The sequence below is a fragment of the Ambystoma mexicanum genome, chromosome 2p (genome assembly GCF_040938575.1).
Source record: "Ambystoma mexicanum isolate Mex_15411 chromosome 2p, UKY_AmexF1_1, whole genome shotgun sequence".
Taxonomy (NCBI): Eukaryota; Metazoa; Chordata; class Amphibia; order Caudata; family Ambystomatidae; genus Ambystoma; species Ambystoma mexicanum.
Window position 1 is genome coordinate 1,403,128,293 of NC_090923.1, and position 14,899 is coordinate 1,403,143,191.

At 47.3% G+C, this 14,899-nt stretch overlaps 1 protein-coding gene across 30 annotated transcripts in view; it reads right to left on the reverse strand.

Annotated features, from left to right (window-relative positions):
• The window catches only part of MAP4 (microtubule associated protein 4), a 2,534,981-nt gene that overhangs the window by 1,753,446 nt on the left and 766,636 nt on the right, over window positions 1-14,899 (reverse strand). For 24 of the 30 annotated variants that reach the window (XM_069645850.1, XM_069645857.1, XM_069645863.1 and 21 more), the window contains one exon: window positions 14,703-14,810. The exons of 3 other annotated variants lie outside the window; for them this stretch is intronic. In XM_069645850.1, coding sequence (XP_069501951.1) covers window positions 14,703-14,810 — 108 coding nt within the window. The remainder of the gene's footprint in view (window positions 1-14,702; window positions 14,811-14,899) is intronic. 3 more of the 30 variants (XM_069645864.1, XM_069645861.1, XM_069645852.1) reach the window with 1 other exon arrangement.

Consider the following 14,899-nt stretch of genomic DNA (forward strand, 5'->3'; position numbering starts at 1 on the left):
GAATGGATTGTGTCCTCCCACGTATTCCTCATCTTGTGATAGGCTCCCATAGCAGTATCAATTTTTGGAGGTGGGAGTACCATTTCAGTTTTCGTGGACAGAATGCAGAACTGCCCTTGCAAATAAACCCTCGTTAGAGGAGGCAGTGTCCAAACAATAATGTTTCACAAAGGTATGTATTGTTTTCCAGGTTGCAGCTGCACAAATGTCTGCTGCCGGGACTCCCCTCTTTAGAGCCGCAGAAGTAGCCATTCCCCTTATAGAATGGGCACGAAGCCCATCTGGTGGTTCTTTTCCCGCTAATCTGTAGCATTCAACTATAGCTAATATGATCCAGCGGGAAATGGTCTGTTTTGTTACAGATGAGCCTAATGTTTGACCAGTGTAACCCACAAACAGTTGGTCATCTTGTCTCAATTTAGCCATCCTAGATATGTAAAAACTAAGAGCCCTCTTGGGATCTAATCTGTGTAATCTCTCTTCTTCTTTGCCCAGATGAGGAGGAGGATAAAACGTAGGAAGTACTATTTTTTGTGACAAATGGAAGTCCGAGACTACTTTTGGCAAAAAGGAAGGTTTAACTTTAAGGACTACCTTATCTCTATAAAAAAATAGTATATGGTGGTTTGCATGAGAGAGCCTGAAGTTCGCTAACCCTGCGGGCTGATGATAGGGCCACAAGTAGGACAGTTTTTAGAGTCAAAAGCCTCAATGGACACGAGTGCAGAGGCTCAAAAGGTATGCAAGTCAAGAATTTTAATACTAAATTTAAGTCCCAGGCTGGTACATGGAAAGGGACTGGAGGGTATACATTAGTGAGCCCCTTTAAGAATTGAACTATTAACGGTATTTTGAAATATGAAACCTCTTCCGAGGAGGGCTTGAAAATGGATAGCGCAGCAAGGTATCCTTTTATTGTTCCTATCTGGAGCCCCAGATTAGCTAGATGTAGCAGAAAGGAAAGCACCATTGGGGTGCCACACTGAAAAGGGTCCACATCCTTGTCTTTGCACCAGTTACTAAACCTATTCCAGCGACATCGGTACAAATACTTTGTTGCTGGTCTTCTGGCCGAAAGCAAGATTTCCATTACGTCATCCGGAAGATCCCAATCCTTATATCTCAACCTCTCAGAAACCATGCGTGAAGGTTGAGTGTTTTGACCTCTGGATGAGAACCCGACCTTCCTCTTGCGAGAAGATCCTCTCTTTGCGGAAGACATATTGGAGGGCAGATGGACATGTCTAGAAGGTCCGGGTACCACGTCCTCCTGGCCCAATCCGGGGCAATTGGGATCATGGTTTTCCTGAACTTTCTCAACCTCCTGATTACTTGAGGAATCACGGGGACTGGGAGAATTGCGTACAGCAGTGGAAACTTCCACTCCACTACAAATGCGTCTCCCAGAGCTCCTCTTTGAGGAAATTCCCTTGAGCAGTACTGATCGCACTTCCGGTTGATCGCGGTGGCGAACAGATCCACTTGAGGGGTTCCCCAAAGGGCAAAGATCTCCAGGAGGACTTCCTGAGCCAGCTCCCACTCGTGAGAGACCGTGCTCTGCCTGCTCAGAGCGTCTGCCGCCGTGTTCTTCTCTCCGGCTAGGTGAATTGCCGACAGAGAGATTCCTTCTCTTATTGCCCAGAACCAGAGCTGCATTGCCTCTCTGCACAGTGGCAGTGACCCCTACTCCTCCTCTCTTGTTGAGATAGTCCATGGCCACTGTGTTGTCCGTCATTATCAGAACATTCTTTCCCTGTACAGAGGGCAGAAAGGCCTTCAGAGCTAGTCTGATTGCCCTCAGCTCCAACAGGTTGATGTGTAGTTTGGACACCGATGGAGACCAACGACCACTGATTGTCAGATCGTTGGTGTGTGCTCCCCACCCCGTGAGTGAGGCGTCCGTCACTACCATTATCTCTGCCATGGTTGCCAAAAAGACTCTCCCTTGAGAATGTTGTCGTTTTAAGCCCACCATAGAAGATCCTGAGCAACAGCGGTCGGGACTTGCAGAAGTTCCAACATATTGCCTGAGAACGGGGACCACTGAGTTCTGAGTGCCCATTGAAGGGATCTCATTCTCAACCTGGCCTCTGGTACTAGGAAAATGCATGATGCCATGAGGTCGAGCATCCTGAGAAAATCGAAGGCCGGTAGACGTTGGGCATTCTGAAACTTCGTTACCATCTGCTGGATGTGGAGAGCTCTCACTTCGGGAGGCGAGGCTTTTCCCGATGAAGTGTCCAAGACTGCTCTGATAAACTGGAGCTTCTGGGATGGTATCAAATGGGACTTCTTGAAATTGAGGGAGAAGCCCAATTTATGGAGGAAGTGGCAGGTGATCGAAAGATGTTCCTGAGCTTGTTCTGGAGAACTTGCTCTGATCAACCAGTCGTCCAGGTAGGCATATATGTGAATACCTCCTCTCCTGAGACTTGCTGCCACAACCGCCAACAGTTTGGTGAAAACCCTCGGGCGGAGGTCAACCCGAATGGCAGAACTCGAAACTGATAATGAGAATTGCCAATCGCGAACCTCAGGTACTTTCTGTGCTTTGGATGGATTGGCACATGAAAGTAAGCATCCTGATGGTCCAATGATACCAACCAATCTTGGAGTTGGAGAGCCTGAAGGATCTGAGAAAGTCACCATCTTGAACTTGTCCTTCCTGAGGAATTTGTTCAAGTTTCTCAAGTCCAAGATGGGTCTCAGTCCTCTGTCCTTTTTTGGGATGAGAAAATATGGGGAGTACCAACGCTACAGGTACCAGTTCTATGGCACCTTTCTCTAGCAGGGTTAGCAACAGGAGCGGATCCGGAATTTTGGCGGAGTTGGCTCCCGGTGGACGATTCGGAGGCCTTTTTAGAAAGGGGAGACAGTAACCTTGGGCTACTGTTTCCAGTGCCCAAGCATCTGAGGTAATGCCCCGCCATTCCCTCAGATGTTGAGAGATCCTGCCTCCCACTGGTGTTTTGTGTAACAAGGTCTCAGAGGGATTTGGAGGCGGCTGCAGGAGTGGCTGAGGGTACAGATGCCGCTCCTGAGGCTGATTTTGCACCTTTTCCTCGTGCTCCACGAGAGAAGTTTCTTTTGCCCCTTTGAGAAGCTTGTCCTCTTCCTCTACCAAAAGAGGAGTAGTATCGAAAAGAACGACCCCTCCAGGAAGATGAGCCGGAATAGGGTTTTAGAGGCTGGCGCAAAGAGGCGCTAAGTGATTTAGCTGCCGCTTTCTAGGTCTGAAGTTTTTCTAGGCTTTCATCAGCCTTTCTGCCAAAGAGCCTCGAGCCATCAAAGGGCATGTTGAGAAGTCTGGCTTGCACGTCTGGTGCAAACCCCCAATTCCTCAACCACGCAAATCTGTGTAGCACAACGCTTGCAACCATGGATCTGCTGATACTATCAGCAGTATCCAGTCCAGACTGGAGACATTCCCCCATTGCCTCCTTCCCGTCTGACTATATTCAGGTAGCCTTCCCTTTCCTCGCCTTCCGGAATATAATAATGATAATAATAATTTTGCATTTATATAGCGCTACGAACCCTCCGGTATCTGAGCGCTGCTTATTATTACCCACGGTGTGTGGTGCTCATTTATCGACCTCGGAAGAATGAAAGGCCGAGTTTGGCCCTGCCGGGATTCAAAACTGCTCTGCACGGATGTCAATAGAGCGCTGTACTCGCTGTGCTACTTGCCGCCGAAATACAGTCCCACAGGGTATGGGTAAACCTGGCTAGGGTACAGGTGACATTTGCTGATTTAAGTGCCATACTGCCTGACGTGAAAACTTTACGTGCCCAGGCATCCATTTTTTTATCCTCTCTATCTGGAGGGATAGTTGGATAAGCAGTTTGTTTTGAAGTAGATGCTGCCTGAATAACTAAACTCTCTGGAGTCGGATGTTTATTCAAATATTCAGGATCCGTTCCAGCCGGTCTATATTTTCTTGGAAAAGTGCTATCTGTAGCAGCAATAGTTTCTGGCTTCTCCCAGTTTTTCTCCACAGTCCTTTGGAGGGCTCTGTGGAAAGGGAGAACAGGATCTTTCTGAGGTCCCTTGACGATTATATCCGTCATGTCATCTTGTTCAAAAACGGGTGAAGTATTACCCCAACCCATATAGTCAACTACCCTGGTCATAAGACCCCTGTACCCAGCATCTGCATGCTCTGCAGGATCAGGTTTGGCGAACTCTAATTCTGGGGATGTGTCAACCCCACTGGCAGAATGTAGAGTATCACTCAGGTCTCTCATTCTAGATTCCTGGTCAATAAGTTCCTCAGGAACTTGTCTTGTACCATAAGTAACTCCCAAAGGAGTAACCTCGTCTTCTTCTGAAGCAGACTCTTCATAGATTGCTGACAGATTTGAAAAAGTCTGGAGTGAATCTCCTTTCTTCCTCTTCCATCTGCTTCAAAGGAATTGGCAAATCCTTTGAAGTTGTCGAAGGGGTCTTCGAAGATGACTTTGATAATGGCGTTGAGGATGTTTTTGGCTTTGGAGTCGAAATTATCGACGTCGAGGGCGTCGATGAAGTTGTCGAAGTCTTCGAAGACTTGTGTTTCTTGTATGGCCCTGGAGAAGTGCTCGACTCTCGAAGAGTCTTCGACGGTTTTACGTCGACTCAAGGTTTTTTGGATTCCTCGACGCTACCGGTCTTTGCCATGGTAGCCTTGGACTTCCCTTTGTCGTCCAATGGAGCGACTTTAGGGGTATGGCTTTTTCGAGGGTCTTTCGAGGGGGTCGGGCCGCATTCTCGAAAACCTCCATCTTTTTGCGGAATTCTTCCCACTTACTGGGAGAATCCGATTTAGTCGGACAACGAATTTCTTCGGTCGACTCTGAAGAAGATGATGATGATGATTAGGGGAGATCTAGGTCTCCTCTTCATTTTTTTCGATGATGACGAACAGTGTCTCCATCTACTCCTACATCGAGATCTCTCAGTGCCTATGGCGATCCGATTCCTTAGAATCAGTCGCTTTCTTGTGTCTTTTTGACTAAACCTTTTTTGAGGCCTCCTTCCCCACCGACAGTTTACCTCTCCTCTCACTAAGAGCTTTTTCGGTCATAGATTGACAGGACCCGCAGTCGTCGGTTCGGTGACTGGAACCGAGACACCAGAGACAAATCCGATGGGGATAGGTGATCGACATCTTAGATCCACAATCTGCACACTTCTTGAACCCAGTCCTGGGTGTCGAAGGTGTCGAAGATGATGACATTTTCTTCACAGAAAATAGAAGCGCACCGTTCTCGATAGCAAAGCGATCGGAAAAACGTAACTGAAGCAACGCGCGCGGCCCGAGCTATTTATACCATCGGTGACGTCGACAGAGTACGTCGAGGGACAATCGACGCCACAACCTCGAGCACAGTGCCCTCTGCCGAGAAATTTTTTTTCCGAAGCAGCGAAGCTGGAGATAACGAATTATCACAAGATGAGGAATACGTGGGAGGACACAATCCATTTGAAATTAACTTTCTGCAAAATGGTCACAAGTAACAGATTCTGAAGTTCTGGCAGAGGTTAAGACATGGAAGACATTGTAATGAGGTGGTGGGGGGCATATAGAGGCCCCTCGCCAGGAGTCCCAGAGAGTCAGGAGAGCAATGCACTGGATCCAAAAAGCATTTCTGCAGCAGGCAGTTGGGAGGTTTCCAGAGGCGGGCACTGTACACTTTGTTTGACAACAACCATTGGTCCCAGCAGAGACACGTGTAGGAACTGAAAGGCAAAGGTGCTGCTTTCGGTGATAGTCTGCGACAAGCCACCCCCCCATTGCCATCTAGCAAAGGATTCAAATTCGCAGGGAAGAATGTTAAGTGGGGATATTCTTGCAAAGCCACATCAGAGAGGAGAGAACAACAAGAGGACGATGGAGGCGTGTTTGGAGGTGCGGTCAGAGGACAGCACAGGCTGCTGGAGCTTCCCAGAAGTGAATGTGTGGACGGGTGAGAGCAGGGGAGAAGGGCCAAAGATCTTACTGGATATCCTTGGATAAAGAAACTCTAGTTTGTTTGGCAGAGTCTTTAGGGTCCTGCAAGCAAAGGGGCTCCAACTTGAGGATCTGGTAAGGCAAGCATGGTCAGGAGGTTCCAATAGACCTGGACATGAAGCCGAAGCTGTGATCCCGCTGATCGTCTGGAGAGGCAGAGCTTCACCGTCTAATTTGGTGGAGTGTTAAAGGATGTTGGTGCAGAACATAGGTCCTCCTTCGAGCATCAGGCTGTTGCAGGAGTGCTGATGCAGAGTTCCAGCAGTAGAAAAGGTAAGGGGGTTTGTTTTTATCCCCATTGCGAGGCAGTGACTACAAAGAAGCACCCAATCAGACAAAGTATTATTCACAGTGGGGGGGAGAGGAGACGATCAGTCAATGGCCGACCCCTCCAAACACACTCATGCACTCGGGAAGTTATCTCAGACTAAGGAAGAGAATCCACACTATCGGATTTTAGTGGTTTGGTTGAATGCACATATTATTTCTTCTGATTTTTTCCCCCATTTTGTTTACCATAAGTAGGTAGATGGTTTGGGGTTGGGCAAATAGAAGGAGGTTGTAGGGTACCCACCAACCCCCAACACTTAGTGTAAAATAATTTGCCATGTTTAACTTGAGCCAAATCACTTTGATCACAGACTATCCAAGATATCTACCTGCATATGCCAGTGAGAAGGAATTTGAGGCTGATCTACAGCCCCCCAAGCCTGGGGTCCAGGCGTCTACTGGCCAGAGATGGCTACCTCCTCACACGCACACAAAGAGGTATAAGGGATAGTCATGTGACCCCCTCATGTCATCGTGGTAAGGAAGGAACTCAATTTTGTGAAATACGGAGCCATTTTACACCGAACCAAAAAGTAACCATCAGCCTAGTCAAATGACTAAATGAGAGCGTAGCCTCACTGGGACACTCTGGGGTACCCCTTAGGAGTCATAAGGACTCTTATGGCAAAAGGCAGCAGCCAGCCCACAAAAAAACCAAGCCACTTTCTGAGTCAGGGTTTGGATTAAGCCTGACTGGGGAACAATTCCAAAATTCATAGTAGTTAAGAAAAAGCAGAGGGGGCTACCTCATTAGTTTAAAAAGCGGGCTAAGTGACAGTTTGTGGTGAGATGTAATGCGCGAATGGGGATAACCAGAGTGTTGAGACCTGAACCTATGAATGCCGAGAACCATGCTGTGGAGAGACCTACACAAATGAATGCAGAGAACCATGACAGACCTAAACATGTAAATACTAAGAATCCGGTCATGGCGAGACCTTAGTAAGAGCATACTGGTAAGCAGAGGTCAGAAAGATGTGAACCTGTACACATCTAAACTCGAGTTCTTTGGGAGACATATCTGGTGGATTGTACTACCATAAATCAGAGATTAATCACACATTACAGCAGGGAGCGCTGTCAAGGAGACCAAGTCAAGCTGTAAGGTAAAGAGGATAAGTTCAAGCCTGAAGAGAAGTTTTAAAAGCCAGAGACCTGGGAGAGCTCTAGAGGAAGAGAATGTAAGCAGGAAGAACAAAAGGAGTGTCCATACAGAGTTAACCCTGGAAGATCCTTCAAGGAGAAACCTCTTACTTTTGTGAACAAGAGTAGGGATGGACATGGGAGAATCGGTTTGGAGAATTTCTTCAGTTGGCCAACAATGGAAAATGTGTAATTCAGCAAAGGGATTAGCATGCAGGTGGAGGACTTGTAAAGTTTAGCTTTGGAATGTCCTAGTAGCCACATATTTTGGACATTGTGTTGTAGACTAGGGTCTGGAATGACCAGGACTCCTAAGAGATGGGTTGAACTTTAAGTTTTGAAACAAAGCTATTGAAATTGTTTGACACCTGAATAACAACTACATTTTTGTTGACACACCCTTGGCACTTAAAAACATCATAATTGCTAGGAATTTGTTTTTGGTCCAACACGAGAAAATAAAACCACTTGTATAAACCTCATTTACTTAGCATCGCACGGGTCATTAATCATTCTTACAGGGTGTAGTTTATACATCTGATCAGAACATGAACAATCTGCTGAGGGTTCCGTAGACTACCGCTGGTCCATGAAAAGGATTTGTATTTCATTCTAGATTGATATGATATTATAAGTCATTTATAACGCACCTGTACACACGTGTTTCTAGGCACGACAAGACATGGGAGAGAAGATAGAGGGAGGACAAGACAAATAACCTTACTAGGCCTTGTGTCATTCAAATCGTGCAAGTGCGAGAACAAGAAGTGCAAGGGGAAAAGGAGTGGGGAAGTGCAAGGGAGAGGGGAGGGAAAAAGGGCAGCAATGCTCTGGGTAAGTGCAGTCAGGGAAGCGCGGCCCTGGATAGTGCAAGGAGAACAAGGGACAGTAGGGTTACAATTACAGCCCGAAGTGTGCGGTAGGCCCGGAGGCAGTGCAAGGGTGACTGATCAAGAAAGAGCCTGGTACCCAGTGAGACTGATGGTAGCCAAGCAACCAATCGGTACAGCAGACAGGTAGGTCAGCAGGGGAGGGAGAGAGAAAGCAGAGGAGAAGAGGAAAGTTTTGATCTGCTTCCAAAACTTTAGGTGGACCGGCTCAAGTTTGAGAAGGGCAGGGAGGCCATTCCAGAGGGAGCCACCTGCAGAGAGAGATCTACCCACCGCCCCCACGATCTGCCTGGAGAAGCATCTAACCCTTCGAGAGTTGGAGGTATCTGAGCGAAGTGCGCGAGAAGTAAGGTATTTTGAAGAGAACATTGGATGTAGTGCGGGCCCCGCCACCAGAAAGCCTTGTGGACAATGCAAAGGGCCTTGAACCTGATCCTTGCAGGCACCGGGAGCCAGTGGAGAGATTGTAGGGGTGAGATATGGTCCTTAGGCTTGAGGCCAAGGATAAGTCTCACAGTCCTTTTCTGGATTAGTTGCAGAGGGCGGAGAGTAGAGGAAGGCAGAATGAGTAAGAGGCTGCTGCGGTAGTCCAGCCTAGAGAGAACCAGGGCACTGGAGACAGTGAGCCTGTGGGGGAAAGGGAGAGAGTCCCTTTCAAGAGGTGTAGCTCGTAGTGGAACTTCTTGGCAACGTCTGAGATGTGAGGAGAGAAAGAGTGGAGTCGAGGATGACACCAAGGTTTTTTGCCTCGCAGAAAGGTGAAGGAAGAGGGCCCAAGGCAGGAGGCCAGAGTGAGCGAGTGAAAGCAGGGGCAGGGGTCCCAATGAGAAGGATCTCGTCTTACTGGCATTAAGGCACAGATCGCTGGAGGCGCGCCAATCCTGAATCGTGGATAGACAGTCAGGAATGAGCGAGAGAGGAGAGGAGGCTGAAGGGAGTCTGAAGGAAAGCCAAGTGTGATCTGCATAACACTGAAAGTTAGAGGAGAAGGTAGAGATCAGGTGGGCCAAAGGGGCCAAGTTGAGGTTGAAAAACAAGTGTGAGAGGATAGAGCACTGGGGAACACCACAGGTGGGGAGAGGTGGCAGAGAGAAAGGGATCAGCTGGACCTGGGAGGGGTGGTCCAAGAGGAAGGAGGTCAGTGTGAGAAATCTGAAGGTGTCTCACTCGCTAGTCCCCAGGGATCTGTCATCCAGGTGGCCAGGAAACAGCCATTGCTTTTGGATTGAGTTTCTGGGGGTGGACTAGTGCGGGAGTATCACCTGGGTGAGGAGTCTTCTGGGAGTGGGACATTGGATGGCGAGAGGCGGGATCCCCTTCCCTGTAACACCTTTACCCCATACTACTAGGTAGGATACTTAGGAAGCTCAACCCTTCCTCCTTTCCCCGACACAAACACTTTCTCACGGACAGCTCACTATGAGAGAAAACAGAATAACAACCGAGTCGCATACCTGACATGTCCCAATCCAATGGTCAGGGAGGGTCAGGCAATTGCGGATCATTACACATACCTGACTTCCATTACACTTCCCCACATGGATAAAAGGCGGAGCACGAGAGCACACTACGAGCAAGGCAAAACACACAAGGAAGCAGCAGTTACAAAATGGCAGTTTAAAATGAGGAGAAAGACGGCAAAACGCAAGGAGGGAAGTGTCCTTAGCCTTTTCAACGAGGAACTGTTAATCTAACGAACCCTCGAGAATAGAAAGCGTAAAACTAGGAAACAATGCTGAAGAATCCTGCATTGTGTGCCGGAGGTCCCTGGGGGTCTCTCACGTCAAATGTCAATACGGGGAGAATCGCTTGCCACCAAGCTACTGTCCTTGGCTCCTACAACAAAGCAGCGCCATTGAAAACAACAGGCTGTGAGTTGGGGAGACTGATACCAGACAGGTCTGTTTTGAAGCCAAGGTTGCAAGCGGCAACATTGTATGGTTAACGCTGAATCGAACAGCGTATGAAATGCATGTGATAACCAGCACAAGTAAAAAGTGAAGAACAAATGAGTGATTGACTTTGAAACAGAGATACCATGACCTTGCCGGAGTGGTCTGGCACTGTATGGGTGCTAATTCGAAAGTCTCTGTAGGGTATCCAACTGAGAGTTAAGAAAGGTGAAAGATTGGCAAATGAACGGTACATCGAAGTGGTTCTGAAAAGGGTTAAGCAAAATCCTGTGCACAATCGTAAGTCTTCGATGTTGATACTGCCAAATAAGTGAATGGTAAAATAGATAGAATCGGTCCAAGCCTGGCGGAGGGAGTATGATTGAAATGACCAAGTAGAGAAAGTTGGTCCGAGCCCGTCGGAGGGAGACCGATTGAACATGGTGTTGAAATGGATCTGAGCCCAGCTGAGGGGGATCCAGGGTGCACAGGAATACACCCTAAAAGTTGAACATTGTGTCGAAATGGGATCTGACCCCAGCTGAGGAGGATCCCGAGGTGGATCACCTGAGAAATTGAGTACGTGTGAAAACCTAAGAGGAAAGGAACTTGTTTGTTTGTCGCATCAGGCCCTCAGAAAGAAGAGACTTTGAAAGGCAAATAGACTTGGGCATAGAAGGCCCTGGTGCTAATGTTTGAACTGCACCCTTGTGCTAGAGAAGCCAGAGACTGTGCGAAGCTCGAGTGTACCGCCTTGCCCCCTACTGAAAACATGGGGAAGGAAGGCCAACAGCCTGAACATCCGGACATCTCATTTCTTAAACACTTCTTTCTTTTATGTAACATTGTTTCCCACACCATTTGTATTTAGAGATGAGGATTGGCAATAGGTTTATTAGTATAGGCCCTTTTATTTTGACAAGACACTACTACGACTGCCTTATTATTTGATGGTCATACCTTGCTCCTATCTGTAGATTTAGGATTGGATAGGTGTTTTTCAAACCCTTTTTGAAGTTCAATGAACACCCTTGAACTGTGGTCGCTTGTGTGTCTTACTGTTGATACCATGGTTTCCTTACATCAGCCACTCCATGGCCTGATCCGTGATGCCCAGGTTCTCACGGAATCGAATGATCAGGATGGCGTGGTTGACTGTGTCGTAAGCAGAGGAAAGATCAATGAGGATGAGGACAGAAGGAATGCTGGAATCAAGGTTAGAGAGCAGATCTTCACGGGTGTTCAGGCGAGCAGTTTTGTGCCTTTGGCAGCTCTGTAGCTAGACTGATGGTCATTGAGACAACCAACAGATTCAGTGTGGAGAGTAAGCTGGGAGATAGCCAGCTTTTCCAAGAGTTTACCCAGGAAAGGGATGATGGAGATTGAGCAATAGTTTTCCCACCACGCAGGAACGAAGACGGCTTCTTGAGGAGGGGTGCACAAGGGAGTGCTCAAAAGGGATAGGGGGAAGTTCCAGTGGAGAAAACGTGATTACAGAAATCAGCAAGGCTGGCGCGAGGGTGTCAATATGGTCCTTGATGGTTCTGGAGGACCAGGGGAGAACCTGTGTGGACAACACTTTTAGATCAGACCTGTCTAGAAACCTCGTCAGGTGTTGTCAGACACAGAGGAGAATGGAAGAGAGGGAGAGATGGCAGAAGGGGGGCCGAGAGAGGATGAGGGAGGGGAAGAGGAGATAGAGGGCCTGATGTCCCGAGTTTTATCAGAGAAATGAGAGTCCCGAACCATACAGAGGGCCTGGGAGGGAACAGGAGAGGAAGAGACTGCAACAGGACTGGCCAGTTCCTTGCAGATTTGAGAGAGTTTCGCCGTGTTGTTAGAAGCAGCAGTGGCAGGAGTTTGAATGTGTGCTCTCTTATTAAAGACTTGAGGGGTGGTGTGGTTGCACTCGTCCTGCTACAACCATTCTTACTTCTCCCTTACCAGTCATAGGACATGAACACTACTTATATTATTTCTTATCTGTGAATAGAAGCACAGACAGAAGTCGAGGTAAATCAGTAGGTCAAATGACAGTCCAAGAACTAAAAGACTAATAATTTATGGGAACACCTGCAACGCCTCCCCATCCATTCCAACCTCTCCATTCAAATAATGGTAATACATTTATTGTGCCATTTTTAAAAGGTACTAAAACATATATTCACACAGCCAAGTAACAAAGAAAACTAGGAAAAAGTACTAACATTAGAAAAAGTCATCCACAGAGGCAGTACTAGAGTATTAGGGAGAATTCTCATTCTATGGCTACTTTTCCTTACCTAGTGAGTCACTCAGCAGCTTTGCTGGATTTCTGGAGTTTATTCTTCCACTTGGTAAGAGTGTGAGCTTTTCCCCCACTCTTACCTGTGTTTTGCCATGTGCATTTCATCTGTTTTTGTGATTGTGGACTCTGCAGTACACCACTTCAGTAGCCCCACAATTGTGTGGGTTACGCAGCACCTTCAGTGCAGTGACACAGGACTCAATTTCTGGGGCTGACTACTGTCCCCCAGAAAAGGGTAAAGTTGCCATTAACTTTACATAGTCATTTAACCACAGATCCAGTACACCCCATCTCATATGGAGTATTGGAAAGGGTTAATTCTTAGCCCTTTTTATCTGTACCTCTTGGAGCATTGTTTTGCTCCCTTAACATTAAGACTTGGCTGGTGGCAGTGGCATCTACCCTCATTTTCCTTTGGCTATTTTAGTAGCCTCGGACTTTAAACCGGCTAGCCCAAATACTTTTTATTTCGGCTCCGGTTGGGTTTAATCGTCATTTCATTTTGTTAACATCCTTCTTGCGACTTTCTTTGCGCGGCAAACCAGGTTTGCCTCCTTTGTTCGCCGACCTTTGGCAGGCTTCCGACCAGAAGCCCTCCTTTGGCGTCTAGGTGGGCTGAATGTGAGGGAGGGGTGTAGTCACCCCCTGCATAGGGTCTCCTTGGAGACCCAAGTTGCCCTTTGTATTGATTGGCTGAGGTGGTTGGACGGGCTGGACAACCCCCCTGCTGAGTGATTGACAGCCAGGCTGTGTGAATGGGGGATTTTGGCATAAAAGGCAGGACTCTTAAGCTAGAAGGCAGAGTCGCCTCTGGAGCTACAAGGCACCAAAGAGAAGCGGAGAAGAAGACAGCTGCTGCAACCCCAAGTCCTGGTGAAGCCCTGCTGCAGTCCTGAGCCATCTACCCCTTCAACGACTAAGAGAAGATCCAGTCCGGAGTTTTCTTCCCCTTGAGCCTCGTGGGATCAACCAGCTCGTCTTTTCTTCAGTCAGAGAATCCTCGCCTGGGTCGAAATCACTGCTGTGCTGTAGTGGTCCGGATAGCCATCAGAAGAGCCCTTTCCTGATTTAAAGGAGCGCACCTTTTATTCATCGTTGTCTTTCTCGCTGCTGCTGGCCTCATCCCTGGGTAGTGCAGATCACTCCAGCCATAGTCCTTGTCCCCACAACTGAAGCCGCAGGAACCGTGAGTCTGCAGGAACAACTGTCGTGGCACCAGCTTTTCTCCAACGGAATAAGGTACTGTGCACACTTGGTCTTTCTCTCCGTCTGACCAGCCGGAATCGGGGTGAATCCTTTTCCTCCACGAAGATTGTTCTTTCTTCCCTCCTTCTTATAACTTTTCCTTCCATTTGACAATCTTTACGAACTCTCGGCATCTTGAATCTCGAACTGTTCAACGTGTGGTCCTCGGCAACTGAGCATCTGCTCCATTGACACTGGCGCAGGCCTATTGACTTTGATTTGTATCTTTGAACTTGTCATCTAGTCCCCTTGCCTTGAAAAAGTATTGCCTTTGATTTTTATTCACTTTTCCCTTGTTTTAAATTTTTAAGTACAAAGTGTGTTTTAACTTCATGAGCATTTCTATCCGCGGGTACGCGTTAGTATCGCAACACGGTCTGTCAAATCCTAATGTACTTACCTTGAATTTTCTGGCACAAGAGGAATTGGTTGTGTATGGTGTATTTTACGTGTGGTTTCCAATCTATAGAAGTGAAGTGTTTTATAACAGATGGTTTAAAAATAAATGTACTTATATTGTTTTACCAGAAACCTTGCGTCAGTGTTTGCTTGAGTCACAGTAATTGTGGTCCTTTGTGTAATCTCTGCTACGGCTCATATACTCTTGAGATAAGCCTGGCTGCTCCGCTACTGCTACCACCTTAACATAGTTGTACAGGCTTGTACCAAAGGTGAACTTGTATTACCACTTGTAGTGTTAATTGTGTGTAGTGGTCTCTAAGGGCACTGTACAGGACTCTGCTTAACACCGAGGGATGGGTACATATTTATGAGTTAAGAGGAGTGGTCAAAAGAGTTGATGAATACATACTATGCCAAGATACTGCATAGAGGTGTGCCTGGTAATGAGCATTGTATCTGAGAACCAGGAGTCCTATTTAAAAATAGCCCAAATGTTCTGACAGTAAAGTGCTTACAGTACCTGCAGTTTCTCCGAGAAGTTGTGGAGGTATTCCGCCAGTTGTGCCGGTAAATAGTGGGTCGCTGGACAGCTCATTAAAGAAAGGCATTTCTGGTATAGTCACTGCTTCTGAAACAATAAGATATTTGTCACAGTGATATATTGCCAACCCTTCTCTAAAGATGGTACAAGGGATGATTCTTTTTTGAAGATTCGTA